This window comes from Gracilinanus agilis, chromosome 4, assembly GCF_016433145.1.
Source record: "Gracilinanus agilis isolate LMUSP501 chromosome 4, AgileGrace, whole genome shotgun sequence".
NCBI classification, from domain to species: Eukaryota; Metazoa; Chordata; class Mammalia; order Didelphimorphia; family Didelphidae; genus Gracilinanus; species Gracilinanus agilis.
In genome coordinates, this window is record NC_058133.1 from 223,541,312 (window position 1) to 223,561,454 (window position 20,143).

The 20,143-nt window shown below is 33.4% G+C and overlaps 1 protein-coding gene across 4 annotated transcripts in view; it reads right to left on the reverse strand.

The window, feature by feature from the left end:
* Positions 1–8,415: 8,415 nt before the first annotated feature.
* The window catches only part of PSMD12 (proteasome 26S subunit, non-ATPase 12), a 51,379-nt gene continuing 39,651 nt past the window's right edge, over positions 8,416–20,143 (reverse strand). For all 4 annotated transcript variants that reach the window (XM_044676661.1, XM_044676659.1, XM_044676660.1 and 1 more), the window contains 7 exons: positions 19,874–19,978; positions 18,414–18,563; positions 18,200–18,334; positions 17,012–17,124; positions 15,523–15,697; positions 11,327–11,404; positions 8,416–9,449 (listed from right to left, as the gene is read on the reverse strand). In XM_044676661.1, coding sequence (XP_044532596.1) covers positions 9,240–9,449; positions 11,327–11,404; positions 15,523–15,697; positions 17,012–17,124; positions 18,200–18,334; positions 18,414–18,563; positions 19,874–19,978 — 966 coding nt within the window. In that variant the 3' untranslated portion in view covers positions 8,416–9,239. The remainder of the gene's footprint in view (positions 9,450–11,326; positions 11,405–15,522; positions 15,698–17,011; positions 17,125–18,199; positions 18,335–18,413; positions 18,564–19,873; positions 19,979–20,143) is intronic.

A 20,143-nucleotide genomic window follows, 5' to 3' on the forward strand; every position in this document is an offset into this window, starting at 1 on the left:
ATACCTTCCCCTCAGTGCTTAATATGCCATTAGTCCATATCAAATGCCAAATAATGGCAATGCCCTATAAGATATAATTAAGACAATTTAGAAACAAATGCTCAAACATGGTGTCTTCTTCATATTTTCCTGCTTGTTTGTAGAAATATGTGCCCCTAGCAACAAAGTCCCATTATTATTTTGAATGGCTAAATTAGTTACTGAAAGACTTAAACCAGATGCTCATCCACTTATGGATGATATATACTAATTTTGAATAATTTCCTTTGTTCCCACTTTTCATGACATATTTTATGACCTTTGAGTTTCATTGTTCTGGAAAACAAAAATATAAATTCCTAACCATATGTCACCAACTATTTTACAATAGTCTTACTTCGAGCTGTCAAATAGTTAGAAATATTCAATGGAAAAGAACATCATTCTGAAGATCTGGATTTGAATCCTAGTTTTGCTGTCTACTGGCTGTGTCTTCATGAGCCTTTGTGCAGTTTTCCTCAGTCCCTCAATGGAGAAAATATTTGTGCTATATTAAGAATTTTGTAAACCTTAAAGGTCTATAGCAGTGATTCCCAAAGTAGACACCACCACCCCCTGGTGGGTGCTGCAGTGATCCAGGTGGGGCACAGGTGCATTTATCTTTCCTATTAATTGCTATTAAATTTAAAAAAAATTTAATTTCCAGGGAGCTAAGTAATATTTTTTCTGGAAAGGGGACGGTAGGCCAAAAAAGTTTGGGAACCACTGGTCTATAGGAATATGAATAGCATATAGTCTGTGTAATCTACAATTCATACAGTTCATTCTTGAAAGGTCAGATTTGTCTTTGGGATTCTGAGATGGTTTTTGTTATAGATGATTTATTATAAATTAAGAGTGCGTTCCAGGAAACCAAAATCCAATTGAGAGCTTGAATATTAGCGATGTGACCCTGAGCAAGTCACTTAACACTGAGCTCCAAGTTCTTCATCTGTCAAATGAAGATAATAACACTTCTTTATAAATGTTAATAGCAAGGAATGGAATAAAAATACATCTTTTCAAGAGTTTTACAAGGACTCTATCCAATCATTCAGTGACAACATTCAACTGACACTGAATACTATCTTTTTTTTTTAAACCTTTACCTTCAATCTTAGAATCAATACTAAGTATTAGTTCCAATGTAGAAGAATAGCAAGGGTTAGGGCAATTGGGGTTAAGTGACTTGCCCAGGGTCACACAGCTAGGAAGTATGAGGCCACATTTGAACCCAGGACCTCCTGGTCTCCAGGCCTGGATCTCTATCCTTTGAGCCACCTAGTTGCCCCTCCCCTAAATTTTCAAGTAATGTACTACAACCCATTAGGTTTGACATTGAAGCATGTCATATACATTTCCAACAGAAACAGAGGGATGCCGGGAAAAAAGGACTGGTTTGGAAATCAAACGACTTGAATCCAAATTCCAGATTTGCTATTTATTCTGTGGCAAATTCTTAAGTTTCAGTTTCTTTATTTATATGAAGACACAAAGTTCCTTCTGATTTAAATCTAAATAAGACACATGGGAACAAGGCCTAGAAATAGTGATTCTAACTACAATGGTTCAGTATAGATGGACAACAAACAAAAATGGAATTTAAAATTTTGTGGATTTTTTAAAGTGCAACCAAAATATTTGCCTCATTCCAAATTTTAAAATATTTTAGGTATTGACTCCAAGATGGAAAGTAAGGGTTAAAAAAAAAAGAGTAAATGAGTTGAGGGGCAGCAAGGAGGCTCAGTAGATTGAGAGTCAGGTCTAGAGAAGGGAAATCCTGGGTTCAAATTTGACCTCAGAAACATCTTAGCTGTGTGACCCCGGGCAAGTCATTTAACTTCCATTGCCTAGCCCTTCCCATTCTCCTTGGAACTAATACTTATATTGATTCTAAGATAGACGGTAAGGGTTAAAAAAAAATGAGTAAGGGGCAGCTAGGTGGTACAGTAGATAGAGTGCCAGGACTGGAGTCAGGAGAACCTGGGTTCAAATATGACCTCAGACACTTCCTAGCTGTGCGACCCTAGGCAAGTCGCTTAACCCTATTTGCTTAGCCCTTGCCTTTCTGTCTTGGAGGTGTTATTAACACAAAAAGTAAGGGTTTAAAAGAAAGTAAATGAATAAACTTTAATAAACTAACTACAAACATTTCTAAAACCCAAAGAGTAACTTAAGTCTTTTTCATTTATTTATTTATTTGGGGGGGCATTTATTAATATTTGTTTTTAACCTGTTTACATACTTTATGCCCAGTAACTTAAGTCTTGAGGGGCATCGTTTTATTTATTAATCTTTTACTTTTTTTATTTATTAACCCTTTACTTTCTGTCTTAAAATTGATACTAAGTATCCAGTTCCAAGACAGGAAAATGGTAAGAGCTAGGCAGTTGGAGTTAAGTGACTTGCCTAAGGTCACACAACTAGGCAGTATCCACATAGGTGCCTCTGAAGGGCATCTTTTAAAAACTCATTATCATATGAAATTAAAAAAATAGGTGAAGCATCAGCAAATCGTTGCACACGAGTACTGATTTTCCCATCTGTAACACCCAATTTTCATAGAAACGAGTCTGTACTTAGTTGCTAACTAGTTGGCAGTGTTTTCTTCACTATGTAATTACAAATATCTCAAAGACAAAACCAGGCCATAAGAACAGGAATTCTTATTGGAAATGACATGGTCTATATCTCCCAAGTAGAAAGAATAAGACAGAGAATCAGTAGACCTAAGAGGGTTCCTGTCCTAGCTCTACCAGTAACTAGTTCGCCATCACTGTCGTAGGTAAACCATCAAATTCCTCTGGATATTAGTTTCCTCACTTCTGGAGGCTGTGTGGGAATAGAACAGAGGCTCTGAGCTTTTTTTGTGTCATGGATCTCTTTGGCGGACTGGAAAAAACTATGGCTCCCTTGCAAGAATGTTTTTAAGTGAAAGACTAAAATACATATTAAAGAGGAAACCAATTATCATGAAATATAGTTTGTAGCCAGGATTACAATCTAACAAGAGGTGCAAAAACTACAATATTTAATTTCAAAGTATTGATGAGCATAAATGTTATTTTTAGAAAGGTGTAACAACTAATGTGATATGAAAATCTGTGGTTTCTACTGACAAACATCAAAGGTACAGCTAACTACTGGTTTGTTTGTTTTTTGTTTACCTATATTCCTAATGGAAGAAAATGCTAGATTTTAAATGAGGTTGGTGAAGATAAAGTAATTTTTTTTCTCATCCAAGTTCATAGGCCCTTTAAAATCTATCCATCATATGAAAGACTTTTGGTTTACATATCACCAAAGCTCTGTAAAGCTCTGAAATACTATGATGGTATGGTTCTTTCTAGAAGAAACCCAAGGAAATTCATGAGAAAGCATTAAAAAATAGTGAGGGAGGGGCTCAGTTAGTCATATTTACTTAAGTAGATATTAATTTCAAAGAGATGAAGCTATATATAAATCTACTGATAGCAAGTGTTTAGAAATAAACATGACTTTAATAAAAGTAGGCTCAAAATGTAACCATGATCATGATAATGATATTATATCAGAGAAAAGGATAGGATACATTTTCTTTTTTTTTTTTTAAACCCTTACTTTCTGAATACCAATGCTAAGACATAAAATGACTAAGGCTAGGCAACTGGAGTTGATCACACAGCTAGAAAGTATCTGAGGTCACACTTGAACCTAGGTCCTCCCGACTCTAGACATGGCTCTCTATCCACTGTGTTACCTAGTTACCCCATGGGGATACATTTTCAAGTTTAAGTGTCAATGAAAAGTGAATGATAAGAACAGAGACAGAACAAAAAGAACTTTGTCTCCAGAACCTATTTTTAGATGTTTTTTAGAGAATGTAGTAGATATGACACAAAACAAAAACAATAACAGAAGGGAGCAAACAGTAGGAATCAATTAAACTAAAATCATCTCTAATGTGGAAGTTAGCAATGGGACATTCTTAAAAGCTAGTTTATGAAAAGTATAAGAATAGTAGATTCAAAGGCAAAAGATATTAAGTCATTTTAGAAATAAGGAAACTGATCTAGTGCCAGAATTTGAATCCAGATCCTGGCTCTAAATCTAATACACTTTCCACTATATAACAGGAAAGCTAGTAGAAGTAATAAATGTAAAAGTTTGCTAACCTTTTTTTTTAACCTTTACCTCACATCTTAGAATAGATACTAAGTATTTGTTCCAAGGTAGATAAATGGTAAGGGATAGACAATGGGAGTTAAATGACTTGGACTGAGTTAAATAGGTAGTATCTGAGGCTATATTTGAATCTAGGATGTCCTATTCCAGACCTGACTCTATCCCTTGGACCACCTAACTGCCATGATTTTTAAAAACTTAATTCCCAATATACATCCAGGAGGCTGAGTAGTAGAAATTACAGTAAGCTTCCCTCAAAAACTCATCCTTTGAACAGACCTAGAAAACATACCAGATTGACTCTTGATGAAGAAATCCCAAAAGAAGTCCCAATGAATCATTATTCCAGCCCAGGTTTGCATAACAAGACAGAAATGTCTAGGGACATTGGCATGGGTTTGGTCAGGCAAGGCTACCTGGAGCACTCGAGCAAAGGGAAGTCCTACGAATCAATGGTGGACTAAGAAGGGAACTGGTGCTCAGGGGTGCTACTCCTGGATAAGGAGAGATCCCAGATTTAATAAGGTATCAAATAGAGAAGAGCAAGTTAAGTTGCAAGCAGGTATGGTATGTCTAGGGACCCAGAAGAGCATGGCCTCAACCACAATCTTTAACTCATACTGAATCCTATGAAAGAATAACCAGGGCAAGAATTTTAAAAGAATCTGCAGTTTTGTGATTCTGAACCAGCAGTGCTTCCTTAGCTGGCTGATGGGGGTTGAGTTCAGTAGTTGTGTACCCATAATCAGTTCAGAAGCTTGCAAAGGTCAGACTAGGAAGAAATGATCAAATTTTTTTGGGCTGAATCAGACCATTTTGGGAAGCACTGAAAACTTTCAATTTCCCAGCCTGGACTGTTCTTGGAAATCCTGAAGTACTATAATACTCAATATCCCACATAATTTTGATGTGGACAAGATTGGGGATGTAGACTCAAAACGACCACACCAATCAATAATATGGAAATAAGTCTTGATTGATCACACATGTTAAAACCAAAGGAAATGTGGGTTGGATGTGGGAAGGGGTTTGGGGGTGAAGGGGAAAGTAAGAACATGAATCATGTAACCATGGAAAATTTTTCTAAAAAATATCCCACATAACAGGATCAGCTCAAATCTTGTTTCAAGAAGTATGCAGTCTAACACCATGTCAAAAGTTGGAAGAATGAGCAAAGAAAAAAAGAATACCACCACAAGTTAATTTTAATGGGATTAAAGACACAAACCATTAGAGAATAACTCCAAAATACAAGCAAAGGCAGTGAGATGGCACAGTAGATAGAACGTAAAGTCTGGAGTTAGGAAGATCTGGGTTCAAATCTGATCCCAGAAACTTCCTAGCAGTGTGAACCTGGGCAAGTCACTTAACCCCCAATTGACTAGTCCTTACTACTCTTCTGCTCTGGAATCTATATTTTGCATCACTTCTAAGACAGAAGGTTAAGAGTAAAAAAAGAAACAAATCCACAAGCCCACAGCTTGGGCACAAGTTCACTGAGATTTTCTTGGAGAGCTGAAGTGGTAAAAATGTTTTTATAAGTAAGTGCTAGAAACAAATATTAAAAAGGAAACAAGAAAAAAAGAATTGGAAGGGGTATTAATAACTTGGCAAAAGAGGCACAAAACTTGCTCAACTAACAAACACCCTGAATATTAGAATGGGCCAAACAGAAGCCTATGACTCTAAGACAAGAAATATTAAGATGGAATAAAAAGACTGAGAAAATTGAAGAAAATATAGGATATCTCACAGCCAAAAATAAGAGACTTAGAAAAGATGAATAATGTAAGATTCATTGTTTTACCTCAATGGCATAAAGAGCCTGGATATCATATTTCAAGAAATTATGAGTGTAAGGAGTCATCATGAATTTTTTGCAGTACTGAGTTTGAAGAATATATTCACGCAGAGGGAATTATTTGGTTTAATTGTTAGATGTGCATATGCAGGTTTCAGAAGAAGAAATCAAAACTATCAATAATCATATGAAAAAGTGTTCTAAATCCCTCTAAATAGAGAACTGCAAATCAAAACAATTCTGAGGTGCCACCTTACACCTAGCATATTGGCCAATATGACAGTAAAGGAAAATAATAAATGCTGAAGGGGATGTGACAAAATTGGAATACTAATGCATTGCTGGTGGAGCTGTGAATTGATTTAACCATAATGGAAGTCAATTTAGAATTAGATCCAAAGGGCTTTAAATGAATGCATGCCCTTTGATCCAGTAATAATACCACTAGGTTTGTATCCCAGAGATTAAAAAAAAATGGGAAAGGTTCTGTTTGTACAAAAATATTTAAAGCTGTGCTTTTGGTGGTGACAAAAAAATCAGAAATTGAGGGGATGTCTCTCAATTAGGAAATGGCTGAACAAATTGTGGTATACAATGGTGATGGAATACTATTGTGCTATAAGGAATGATGATCTAGAACATTTCTATATGAACTGGGAGAACCTCAATAAACTGATGAAGAGGGAAATGAGCAGAACCAGGAGAAGATTATACACAGTAACTGAAACATTGTGGGATGATCAAATGTAATTTTGCTACTAATAGCAAATACAATGATCCAGGACAATTCTGAGGAACTTTTGAGAAAGAATGCTATCCACATTGAGAGAAAGAACTGTGGGAGTAGGAATCCAAAAGAAAACATTATTTACCAGTTGTTTGTATGGGTATATGATTTGGGGTTTTGTCTTAAAAAATTACTTTATTATAAAAATGATAAATATGGAAATAAGTTTTTAATGATAATACATGTATAACCCAGTGAAATTACTTGTCAACTCCATGAGGGGGGAGGGAGATAACAAGAATCATGTAACTATGGGGAAAAAAATTAAAAAATAATTTTAAAAATTTAAACAAAACAAGGACGTGTATATCCAAAAGGCTCAGGATGATCTTATTTATAAATGAAATAACTTGAGAGGGTAAGGGGAGGAATAGCTGAGCCTTAAAATAAAGCTATAAAAAAAAATCTTATGGGTTAAAATATTGAAGAGGATAAAACAAACATTATCTGAAATAAAATGGAATACGAAATATGAAAGCTTGGTTACTTTGTGTAAATTAGAAATAATTTTGACTTTTTAAATCATTTATTACTTTATTTACCAAACATTTCCTCTTCACAAATTAGTTTCTCCTCAACTCAATGATTTCAAAGCATTTAAAAAACATAAAACTTTTCATTTTAATATTTGGAAAATATAGGATAAAGATAGCTTTAAAATTAAGTTATCTGATAGCAGGTATAAAGTGATATTATTATGAGATAAACATTAGTTGAAGTTTACTTAAAAAGTAGAAGTTAGACAAAAATACTGGTGGGTTGTATACCAACTGTTGACGATGTAATAACTGAAAAGTTAGTAGATCAAATATTATGTTCTACAAATTCTAAAAAGAAGCTTTTCTCCCTATCTATAATATTATTGATGAAAGACAAAGTCTAACATCTATGGAAGATTTTTCTTTTGGAATATTTTAAATATTTAATTTTCTAACCTACGCTAAATAGCTTCTTGTATACAGCAAACGCATAGAGAAGTTGACAAATACATCCAGTCTTGCCTGATTATTGTTCAGAAAGGAAAAAATAATAGTAGTTAAGCACTTAAGACTAATATAGGATTTTGGCAGTAGGACTATAGTTACAAATGGCAAGAATTTAAGATGTGCAAAGAGCATCAGTTTGAGGATGAATGTTAGATTAAAAGGGAAAAGCATTAAGATGAAAATTAAAAAATCACAGCAGCATGTGGCCAAACATGGATAACATTTGGCAAATTCCATGAAAAAGTCCCTTTACCAGAAGAATGGAGTATGCAAAAAGAGAGTCTACATGTTTCAACTACAAGTATCAAATGCCCAAGGCCAAAAGATTTTGTACTTTCTATCTTTTTCACTCAATACATCTACAAGATGATTAATACTAATTGTATTTTTAGTATCAGTGTGAATTCTTGATGTTTTAGAGCTTGCCTTCTTGTGTGAATTTTAAGTGAAAACAGATGCTACAACTATAACAAATGCATACAATTTTCAAAATAAAATACAGCAGTACTTCATTATATTCACATTGCCACAGAGCACCAATGTAATTACAATCTTAAAATTATGTAGTCCAGGATTATCTAACAACCACTAAATGGAAAATGAATATTAAAGACTGTGTCCAGAGAACTCAATTAATCTCTAAATGTTAATCTGGGAAATTAAATAGCAATAGCTTAAAAAGGGGGGGGGGCAATTTTGAACCCTTAAAATTTAAGGAAAACCATCTAAGATCAACAAACTAAAATAATCTGTTATATTAAAAATCAGTAAGGTAAGATTTAACACGATTTAAGCTGGTCAACATGCCAATGCCATCATAGGATTTATTAATTTCAAACAACTGGTCAGGACAATAAAAGAGAATAGTCCAAGTGACTACCTGAATGGTAAATCTAGTCAGTCTGTAGAGATACAGTCAAGGAGGTCTTTAACATAATTGTTGAACATAGGCTGATTTATAAAGCCCAGTACAACTACAAACTTACGTTCATGTAAGCCATTTTAAAAACATTATCTCTATTGCATTTTTAATTCAACCTAATGAGTTTGCCAAAGGATACATTTTACTTTACAAAATACTTGCCAAACCTTTGTCATAATTAATATTCAGAAATAGAAGAAACCATGGAAAGTAAAAAAATGCATATACTATTTTTTATTATTGTTGTTAGCTGGATGAAAACAAATGATAAATTGCTAAAAATTTTTAACAATAGAAAAAGATTTTTCTGTAAGTTACAATTTTGATTAAACAATACCACTGTATTATATTCTTGCACCAAATGCAAAAAGCAAAGTTAAACAATTAGAAATCAAGAAAACAACGTCCAAATAATGTCTCACATATTTTTACTCATTTTTTTAAATTTCAGACTAGGGAATTGGTAATAAGAGGGGAAAAACCCAACAGGTATACTGTAATAATAGTCTTTATGACCTCCAATTGTAATGCTTTCTTAAAAACTTTAGGGTATTGAATCCCTCATTGTAGATTATGTATCATCTCCTCCTTTGCTATGAGATGTGTGGTTTTGTTAACTAAAGACATCAATGAGTTCAGTTTCTGAGACCAGTCATTTAGTAAGTTATTTGGGTCCTTTGGTCTCTGGAAGTTGATAATTCCTGCCAACCTGTCTACTTTAGCAAAGATGGTCTTATTGACTACTAAGTTTGAAAGAAATGCTTCTGATTCCTACAAAGAAAAAAGCAAATAATTAGTTCAAGTATGTAAATAAATAAAACTCAACAAAAAACATTTTACAAATTGACACAGATAAGTATAGAGGATTCATCATCACTAATGAGCAAATACTTTCTGAAATCCTAAAACAGTATTTTAAATATGAATGTAGATAACTTCTGTTCTTATGAATGAACATTTTAGGGATTTTATAGTTCATATAGCTTAACCTTCAATCAAATACAGGTAATCTTTTTATAATACCTCTTCCTAAGAGATGGCCATCTATTATTTGCTTATATATTTCTGATGATTATTATTTCATGAAGCAACTCTTTTCACTGCTTTGTTAGCCCAAATTCTTTAAAAACATTTCCCCCCCTTCTCTACTGGTTTGAAATGTTTCTTTTCATAACTACCTCTTGGCAGTTCTAGTACTGTCCTCTGAAGATGGGGAAAAAAGTATAATCTTGCTTTCTACATGAATGCTCTTCAAACATTTGAAAATAGTTATGGTCTGGTCTCCCCTGCTCCCCCTCCCCAAGTCTATTCTCCTTGGGGCTGACAGAAAAAATAATTAGTTCATTTGATTTTTCTCAAGTCTCCAGTTGTTTCATCATACTAGTTGCCTTGTTCCACATACTTTTTTGATGACTATCAACATTCCTCTTAAAATGTGATGCCCTGAACTGGATATTTATTACTTTCTATATGGTTCAATATATACATATTAGTTACCTTTAACCCTTCTTGATTTTCTATTAATGTAACTAATAATTAAATGAATTTTTTAAAAGATAGACCCCCTCCACCCAAGGGATTTACTGATGGAAGTGACAACATTTTTAGGGAATATTGGGGTGGGGAACATTTGGTGAGAATAAAATGTGACCAGATTGTTAGTGATTAACTTTTTAAATAGCCACTTAATTATCTACTCATATTCATTCATTGTCAACTAAAACCCCTGGGTTGTTCTAACATAATTACTAGTAACCTAGGCTTTTCGCAGGCTATACTTGTACAATTAATTTTATTAGCCTAAACCAGAGGTGTCAAACGAGGTTCACATGATTTGCAAAATACTTGAGTGTATGTACCCTAAACCATATTAAGACATAATTGGAAAATGTTTTAACAAAATAAAAAGAAACAATTAATATGGTGTTTCTTAAGTCAATATGTGGCCTACAAGAATCTTTGTTATGGTTTAATAGCCCACGATTCTATTTGAGTTTGACAATACTGATTTCAATCATTAATAAAATTTTAACAATTTTTATCTTTATTTCAACTTCAAATAATAAGTTCTTAGATGAAGCATAATAACACACAAACATGTTATAATATATATACCATTCACCTATTATAGTTAACTTGGTAAATATAACTCAGATTTTGAAACCAACTTAACCTTCAATCCCCTCAATACTTTCAAACACACTATGTCTAAATGACTAGCCAATTTAAATACTATAAAAATAGCCACAGGAGACACTGCAACATTCAGATTAATCTCTGGCTACAAGCCATCTCAGAAAATTTTCCCTAACTCAAATGAAATATATAAAATATATAAAATATTTAATATTTATATATATAAATATATAAAAGGTGAAGTTTTTATTTAAATTTAAATTTCATTAATTTAAAACCCACATTTTATTGGATGTTATTTATAAGTGTACAGTAAGAGAAAACACCTGAAGTCAGAGGTTTAATCCTTGCTCTGACATTTATAACCTGATATGACCTCCCATAAGTCAGTTTCCGTATTTGTTAGATGAAGGTATTCAGCTAGATAATATCTAAGACATTTAGCCAATAAATCTGTGAGCCTATGATTCTAAATGAAAACAGGAACTACCCAAATGGGAATAAGTACTTACATCAACAGAAAGATCCAGAAGTTGAGCCATCCGTTTCATTGTTATCCTGGTATAATACTTAGCCATTATCCTAATATTCTGAGGCCAAAGCAGGAAAGGAAAGAAAGGAAATCAGTTCTTAGGGTTAAACTGGATAAAAAATAATTAAGCTATACCAATAATGGGCCAAGGACGGTCCCTAGCCCGGATGAAAAAGGAGGAGGATTGGGCGTGGGGCTAGCAACCCCACCCTGTAAAAACTACATCTGCTAAAGAAACTGCAACCTAAAGTAGGGGCAGCTGGGCTAGTTCAGTGGATTGAGAGCCAGGCCTAGAGACAAAAAGGTCCTAGGTTCAAACCCGGGCTCAGACACTTCCCAGCTGGGTGACCCTGAGCGACTGTGTGACCCATTGCCTACTGGTTGTGGCCCTATGCTCCTAGAATGGAGTCCCAGGATAAAAAAATAATAATAATAATATAATTTGTAAAAGCCAATTTAATCATGAGGAAACTTTAGACCGCTTAAAATTATTATTTTTTAAAATTATGATTAAGTAATAATGTTATTTTAAGCTCTGTTTTAAATGTATATTCAAACAAAATGATAATTTTATTCTAGGGGGAAAAGTCCTTTAAGTCTAGCATAATCAAACCAACTAATGAAATTCTAACTGAAGAAACAAAATATCTAATGTTTTTTATTTTAAGTCATTGTACTTAAATAACTTCAAATACATCTTCTTGTCAACTTATATCTATCAACCAAGAAGTAGAAAAAATAAATCTTTTTACAAATAGCAGGAATCTGAAAATGAATTATGGTCCTCAAAATGCTAATTAAAGAATTATGCATTGACATCCAAATACTGATTTAAAATGGACATACTTTTCTCCTTGGAAAAACTCCAAATTATAGTGAGATCCCTATTACTTGAGGCTGGAATTTTGATGATATGATGTCTTTCATCATAGCAATAATCACACAAATGTGTTTGTACCAACAGTAAAAAGAATGACTCATAATACCTGACCTTGACCAGATGAAATGGGTTGAGCTGGTTTTTCCATCTTAATTTGGTTTTTTGTTTGTCAGTTTAGTGCTAAATTTTGTACAATACACAGGTATTTCATTGCTCATTTATTGTGTTTTTGATTCTCCAATTTAAGAATAGAAATGTAAAGCTGTAGCTTTGCAAGTACACTCCAATTGTACTTGCTGGTTGATCAAGTCAAGAGTTTAAAGCAGTGGTTCCCAAACTTTTTTGGCCTACCGCCCCCTTTCCAGAAAAAAATATTACTTAGCCCCCCTGGAAATTAAATTTTTTTTATATTTTAATAGCAATTAATGGAAAAGATAAATGCACCTGTGGCCATCACTGCTCCCCTGAATTGCTGCAGCACCCATCAGGGGGCGGTAGCGCCCACTTTGGGAATCACTGGTTTAAAGGATCATTTGAACCTTCAATGAAACTGGAATAGTTGTACCAAATCACCTGAGGAAAGTGGGGTCCAGAACATAAAACAACACCAGGAACTGACAAACCTCTGATATAAAAGTCTAATTCTCAGAAAAGAAGTAAAGATGTTCATGGGAACCAGGCAGCTAGAAGGGTCATTACTGATCACTTTATAATCCAGTGTAAATTTCCTAAAGATGGAAGACTATCCAAAAGACTAATAAACCAAGTGGTTTATTAGTCACTTTACTATGAAGAAAAACTGCTTGTTATGGGTAAGACAGTAAAAGGCTGAAGTAATTAAGATTGGGGAAAAAAAAAGGTGTCTTTTGCTGATTGTTTTTCTCATTCAAGGCTATAAATACTGAAACCATTGTTGGCTGAAGTAGAAAGGTGAATCTGTAAGATCTCGGCATCTTCATTAGACTATAAAACATATACTTCAAACAATGTTTTGAGCATTTCTGACTTAGTGTGACAGAAAATTGTTACCATTTAGGGATTAATAAACTGAAAAATATACTGAGGAGTAGAATTGCTCTATAAAAACAGAAAATGAATATTTTTACGTGACCTTGCACCATGACATATGACACATATGATTAAGAAATTCATCCAATGGCAATTTGGAACTATGCCCAAAGAGTACTAAAAGATTGGCTGCCCTTTGATCTAGCCATACTATTGCTGGGTTTGTACCCCAAAGAGATCATAGATAAACAGACTTGTACAAAAATATTTATAGCTGCGCTTTTTGTGGTGGCAAAAACCTGGAAAACGAGGGTATGCCCTTCAATTGGGGAATGGCTGAACAAATTGTGGTATATGCTGGTGATGGAATACTATTGTGCTCAAAGGAATAATAAACTGGAGGAATTCCATGTGAACTGGAATGACCTCCAGGAATTGATGCAGAGTGAAAGGAGCAGAACCAGAACACTGTGCACAGAGACTGTTACATTGTGGTAAAATTGAACGTAATGCACTTCTCTACTAGCAGCAATACAATGACCCAGGACAATTCTAAGGAATTAATGGAAAAGAACACTATCCACATTCAGAAGAACTACAGGAGTGGAAACACAGAAGAAAAACTACTGCTTGAACATGTGGGTTGAGGAGGACATGATTTGGGATTTAGACTCTAAACAACCACCTTAGTGCAATTATCAATAATATGGAAATAGGTCTTGACCAATGACACATGAAGAAACCAATGGAAATGTGTGTTGACTATTGGGGGGGGGGGAAGGAGGTTAGCGGGGTTTGGAGGGGAGAGTAAGAACATGAATCATGGAAAAATTTTTTCTAAAAAAATTAAATTAAAAAAATTTTCATCCAAGAGATAAGAGATAAACATGCTTCACTGATGTCAGAACTCAGTTGGCTCAAAACCCATGGGCTATAACGAAAACTATATTTGGAAAATTGGTTTATTCAAAGGTATGCTAATATGTAAAGTGATAAAAGAGTGGTTTCATGATAGAAGAAAAATCAAAGACAGCACTACAGAAAAAGAAAAGGATAAAGCAGTATTTCAAAAAGTTTTTAAAAGATATACAAAAATTTATAAAGTTTATTGTTCAAGTGAATGTTTTTGTTCCAGTTAATCTCCACACCACTGTGCCTCTTTATTGTCATTTTAAAATAACTTGACAATAAAGTTTCCTTTCCCTTTATTTTCTTGTTATACTTCATACAATTTTGGGGTTTTTTTTTGAAAGTCACATAATTACTTCCCCATCATTATCTTTATTGACCAAGTGATAAATTTCAAAAACATTTATTAAGGAAATTACATGATATTATTCATTGAGTTGAAGATAAAAAAAAATTTATATAGTTACTTAGTATCCTTTAAGAGGCATAAAATATATACCTAAATCAGAATGATACAAAACACTGAAGACAGAAAATGAGAAATGGAAGAAAGACACATACAAAAATGAGCCTGATGAAATAATTCAATTTGTAGTAGCACAAAGGAGATCAAAATTTTTTGTTAAGATATATTATGAGGGGGCAGCTGGGTAGCTCAGGGGATTGAGAGTCAGGTCCAGAGACAAAAGGTCCTGGGTTCAAATCTGGCCTCGGGCACTTCCCAGCTGTGTGATCCTGGGCAAGTTACTTGACCCCTAATTGCCCTTATTACTCTTCTGCCTTAGAACCAATACAACACAGTATTGATTCTAAGACAGAAGGTAAGGGTTTTAAAAAATATATATTTATAATATATAACATATATAATATATATATATAAAATGCTTCTAAGTAGCTGTGAAAAAAAGAGTCCATGACCTGCACCTGAAATCTATATCTAGATCTACTTATATCTGTATATATCTATCTCTCAAAAAATTCATTCTTAGGAATTATGCCTCTATTTAAAATTATGTAGATTAAGAGATTCTGAATTTTGAAGAGCAAAAAATAAGAAAGAAATATAAAAAATGTATTAAAAAGTTGAGATTAATAAAAGTATGTTCTTTGGAATAAAGACATATCATGTGAACATCCAACAAACTTTAAGACATTACCATCACATATGAAGAAGTTTCTAATAGCAGTAAAGACACTGCCATCCAATAAAACACTTCTCAAACTCAAAACATTAAATATTTTAGCTGAAACAGAGAACAGAAGATGATCTAATATGACTCATTTTCTCTAAGACCACACCAAAAAAATAACAATTCATTGGGTAAGAATTAAAAGTCACTATTTATTATATAAGATGAAAAAAACTGCCATGCACTTACATGTTCCACAACCCTGTTTTTCAAGTCTTTCCATCTTTTTTCACCTTCTTCCGTGTAACCAAAAACATCTGTTGCAGGACTCTCAAGAGAACCTTCTCTTAATTCCTTTCCATAATCTTCAACTAGTGTGGTCCAACGCATCAATTCCATAGTAGTAAAAAGCTTTAAAAGATCTCTGTTGATAGTTTACAGAAAAACAATTATCTATTTCTATAGGTTTTCAGAAATGTATATTTTGTCATATCACAAACTTTTTTAAAATATTCATTGAAAATTTCCAACTAGTTAAATAAAAGTTCTTAGAGTTATTGAATGGGTAGGGGGCAGTTAGGTGGCTCAGTGGATTGAGAGTCAGGCCTAGATACGGGAGGTTCTAGGTTCAAATCCGGCCTCAGACACTTCCCAGCTGTGTGACCCTGGGCAAATCACTTAACCCCCACTGCCTACCCCTTATAGTTCTTCTGTCTTAGAATCAAGGTAAGGTTTGTTTGTTTTTTTTAAAGTTATTGACCCCAATTGCATAGCCCTTACCCCTGAAGACTGCTTCAGGCTTGGAATCAATTTCTAAGACAGAAGGTCAGGGTCCAAAAAAACCAACCAGTTATCAATTAATAGGTCCCAATGAAGTAGCCTATCTTTTTAACATTAATCTCATCATGAAGTTCAAACATTTTATTATCTGCTTATTAACACTGGGTAAATATAAATATGTATTGGTTCTATTTTCTAAAACACTGAAATATTTTCAACATATTTAGAGAAATGTGTAAAACTGCTATTTTAGCATATACAAATTCTATCTCTTTTAAAACTATAATACAAATATGATGGAATATTACTGTATTACAAGAAATTAAGACTAAGCATTTAGAGAAACATGGAAACATAAGTATGAACTGAAGCAGAGAATAATGCAAAATCAAGAAAACAATACTCAATTTCATAAATACAATATCAAGGAAAACTACATCAAAAGGTGGCTAAATAGCAAATAGTCTTGACCCAGGAATAGAAAGAACATAACACATTCTTTTTCTTGGTAAATGGGTAGGAGAACTGCAGGTATGGAAGGCAGCATATACTGTCAGTTTTGGCTGATTTGTCACTTGGTTTTATTAACTGTATTTCTTGTTATGAGAAAGTGTTCAAGAGTGGGGGAAGGGGGCAGCTGGGTGACTCGGTTGAGAGTCAGGCCCAGAGATGGGAGGACCTATCTGGCCTCAGACAATTCTCAGCTGTATGACCCTGGCCAACTCACTTAACCCCCATTGCCTAGCCCATACCACTCTTCTGTCTTGGAACCAATACACAATCTTGATTCTAAGATGGAAGGGAAGGTTTAAAAAAAAGGAAGACAATTATGAAATGACATTTAAAAAAACACATCAATTTTTAGAAAAGTAAAATTAAAAAAACAAAACAAAACAAAATGGTGTTCCACTAAATAGTCTGTGCTAAGGCAGAATACATTGTTATAAAATATACTTACTTATACTTGGGAATTTCTTCTAACTTTTTGTCACTGCTTATTCGGTGAACCAAATCTGACTGTTCATTGTCAAAGGGGGACAGAATAACATAAAGAACTACACTCTTCAGAGCCTAGAAAAAGTAATTGTACAAGTCCATAGTTATATTGTGGCCATAAGTTACAAGCTAAATAATTCACAACTCCATATTATATGTAAGTCAAATGACGTCATGACTTACTAAGTAGGAACCAACATTTTCAAATGTATTTATAACTCTTTAGTCCTTACAGTTTTTTCACATGAAATTTAATACTTAATTCAAAGAGGGTATTATTTAACTTGCTTTTCTAAGCTGTAGCTGTCTATAATAGATTTTGTGGTTTACTATTGAGTTTAACCCAGGGCCAAATTGATATACTTTAGAACTGTGAAAAAGTTTCTGTAAACAAATAACTCTGTAAATAATACTCTTGGGGATATATCCAATTTAAGAACATTTTAAAAGAGAATTTTAAAGAAATGAATTCTACATAAATGGACAAGTTGAAAGTTGTACTACCAATTGAGTCACTATTCTTAAGGTAAAACCTGGGGTTAACATATATTTTATCTGGGTTCAGAAGGGTGTGTAGGAGACAGGAATGGACAATAGACTGGGACCAAACAAGTTAGGGAAATTGGGTTTGGCAGTTTGAGGAATGGCTGTTGACAGGAGTGATTGTTGGGCTTTAACTGTCACACTGAACCACCTAGCCAGGGAGTGTGTAAAACCAACAAGTGACAGGGTAGTACAAGGACAAAAGAATTATAAACACAGGGTTTTAATAATAATTGAGGGTCAGGGATAATGGAGAAAGATCACACTGAATCTAAATCTGCTTCAGTCTATTTACCTATTACACTATATATGTGTATAAAATAATAAAATTATATTTCTTTTAAAGTATTTCATAATGGGAAATATGTATTGCATGACAACACATACCTCTCTATCAGATCATCTACTATCTCGGGGTGGAGAAGGAGGGGAGAGAATTTAGATTACAAATGTCAAAAAACAAAATGCTAAACTACAACAATTTCATATGCAAACTACCATACAAATGCAGAAAAAAAATAAGGAATTATTAAAATGTGTTCTTAATAAAATAAAGATTCTAAGGTTTTCCAATATATAGCAATATAATATCACGTAATATTCTTACTTGCTGCCACTTTTCACTTTCAGCCTGGATACAAGGAGTATCATATATAGCTCTGTAGTGTTTACAGATGGACAAATAGGAACCTTCATGTTGATCCAGTTGAATCATTAAATTATAATATTTCAACTTTAACTTCTGGAAAAAAAACCATTAGGAATTAGATTTCAGGGGCAAAGTTAAAAATGTGAGTAAGGGTAAGGGAAAATTAACTTACTTCTGTATTTTCTTCTTGAAAAAATTTGGTGTTAATTTTTTTGCTGATGATCTGAGTACGAATGTAATCCTTCACAGCTAAACAAAGCCTCATTTGCTCCAAGATAAATTCCACTCTCTCTTTCTTTTCCATTGATCCATAGGTTTCCACCTAGGTGAATAAATAATTTTCCAGATAAATCTGTAACTACTTGGTAATTTTTTAAAAGATAACTACTGGATGTTTTTAAAAATAACCTTCCTCACCCAATAACATTTAGGGAGAAGCTTCTCAAATACATAAAATTGATTTGGGCACTATATAAAACTGCCATCACTATTTACAATTCAAAACATAAAAATAAGATGTCATTTACAAAATTTGTATATACAGCTCTCCAGACAAATGAATTCATATGATTCACAGAGCATTTGTTTTTGTTAAGCTATTTTAGACATGACCAATAATTTGTGACCCCTTTGGGGGTTTTCTTGACAGATACTGAGGTGATATGCCATTCAGTTCATTTTACAGAAAAGGAAACTGAAGCAAATATGGTTAAGTGACTTGGCCTAGGGTCACACAGCTAGAAAGGTGTCTGAGGTCAACTCTGAACTCAGGTCTTCCTGATTCCAGGCTTGACTGTATCACTTAGCTGACCTTCAAAAGGCATATATAGCATTTTAAAAGACTTATTCAAGCAACATTATTAGCATAATGGGATTTTCAAAATTATCAGAATTATCCATAATTTAAAAACCTCTACTTTGGCCATATGGCCTGTGTGAACAGTACAACTAATAACTTTCTGTGCATCTGCTCTTCTGTTGAAAACTATTTAATTGAATTCTAAATTTAAAAAAAAAATTAAAAATTTTAATTAAAAAAAATTTTTAAATATACATAAAGATATACCAAGATAAATGAGACCCAGTCCATCAAGGACCTTAAAAGCACTGTGTTAATGAATGTACAATATCACAGAACCACATAATAACCAAGTAGACAGGAAAAGTACCTATAGCTGGATTAAGATTCCTTGACATTTTGAGGCTTCTTGCCACACATTGAGTTTAACCAAATTTACCCAATTTTAGGATAAAGATCGAATACCAAGCTATACTTGTTAAAATTAAATTAAAATTTTAAATGTAGATTCCAGAAAAAGAACAAACACATTACCTATGTCACTTAAATCATCTATTCCACTTATGTAGAATTAAATGTTCAAGTAATTGCAGCACTAAGGTTAATTGTATTACATTTGAAGTCTCTCTTCAAAATTGCTTAATAGCTAGAATTTGGTTGAAGTGTAATTGCACACTTTACTGCTACCTGATTAAATCTCACACCATACTGCTAATCAATCTTATTCTTGTAGCTGAGAAAAGAGGCTAACACTTTAATATAGGCTACTTTTAACAAGAAAATACTGATTTTTGCAGATGAAGATTCATGCACTCTAAGATATAACTCATTACCTGAAGCTCTTGCAAAATGGATGCTGCCTCTTTGACTTCACCACTTTGTTCTTTGATTGTTGCTAGTGTTTTAGTCAATCGAGCCCGTTCAATTTCCACATATATCTACAAACACAAGGGATATTTGATGAAAAAAAAAAAAAAAAAAAAAAGAAAAAATCTTCCCACAGAAACATGCTAAAACTAAAATGCTTAAGTTAGCCCATTATCCAAAATGAGGGTGAAAAACCTCAACTTGATGATAAAATCATCTTGTTTATTATAAGGTAT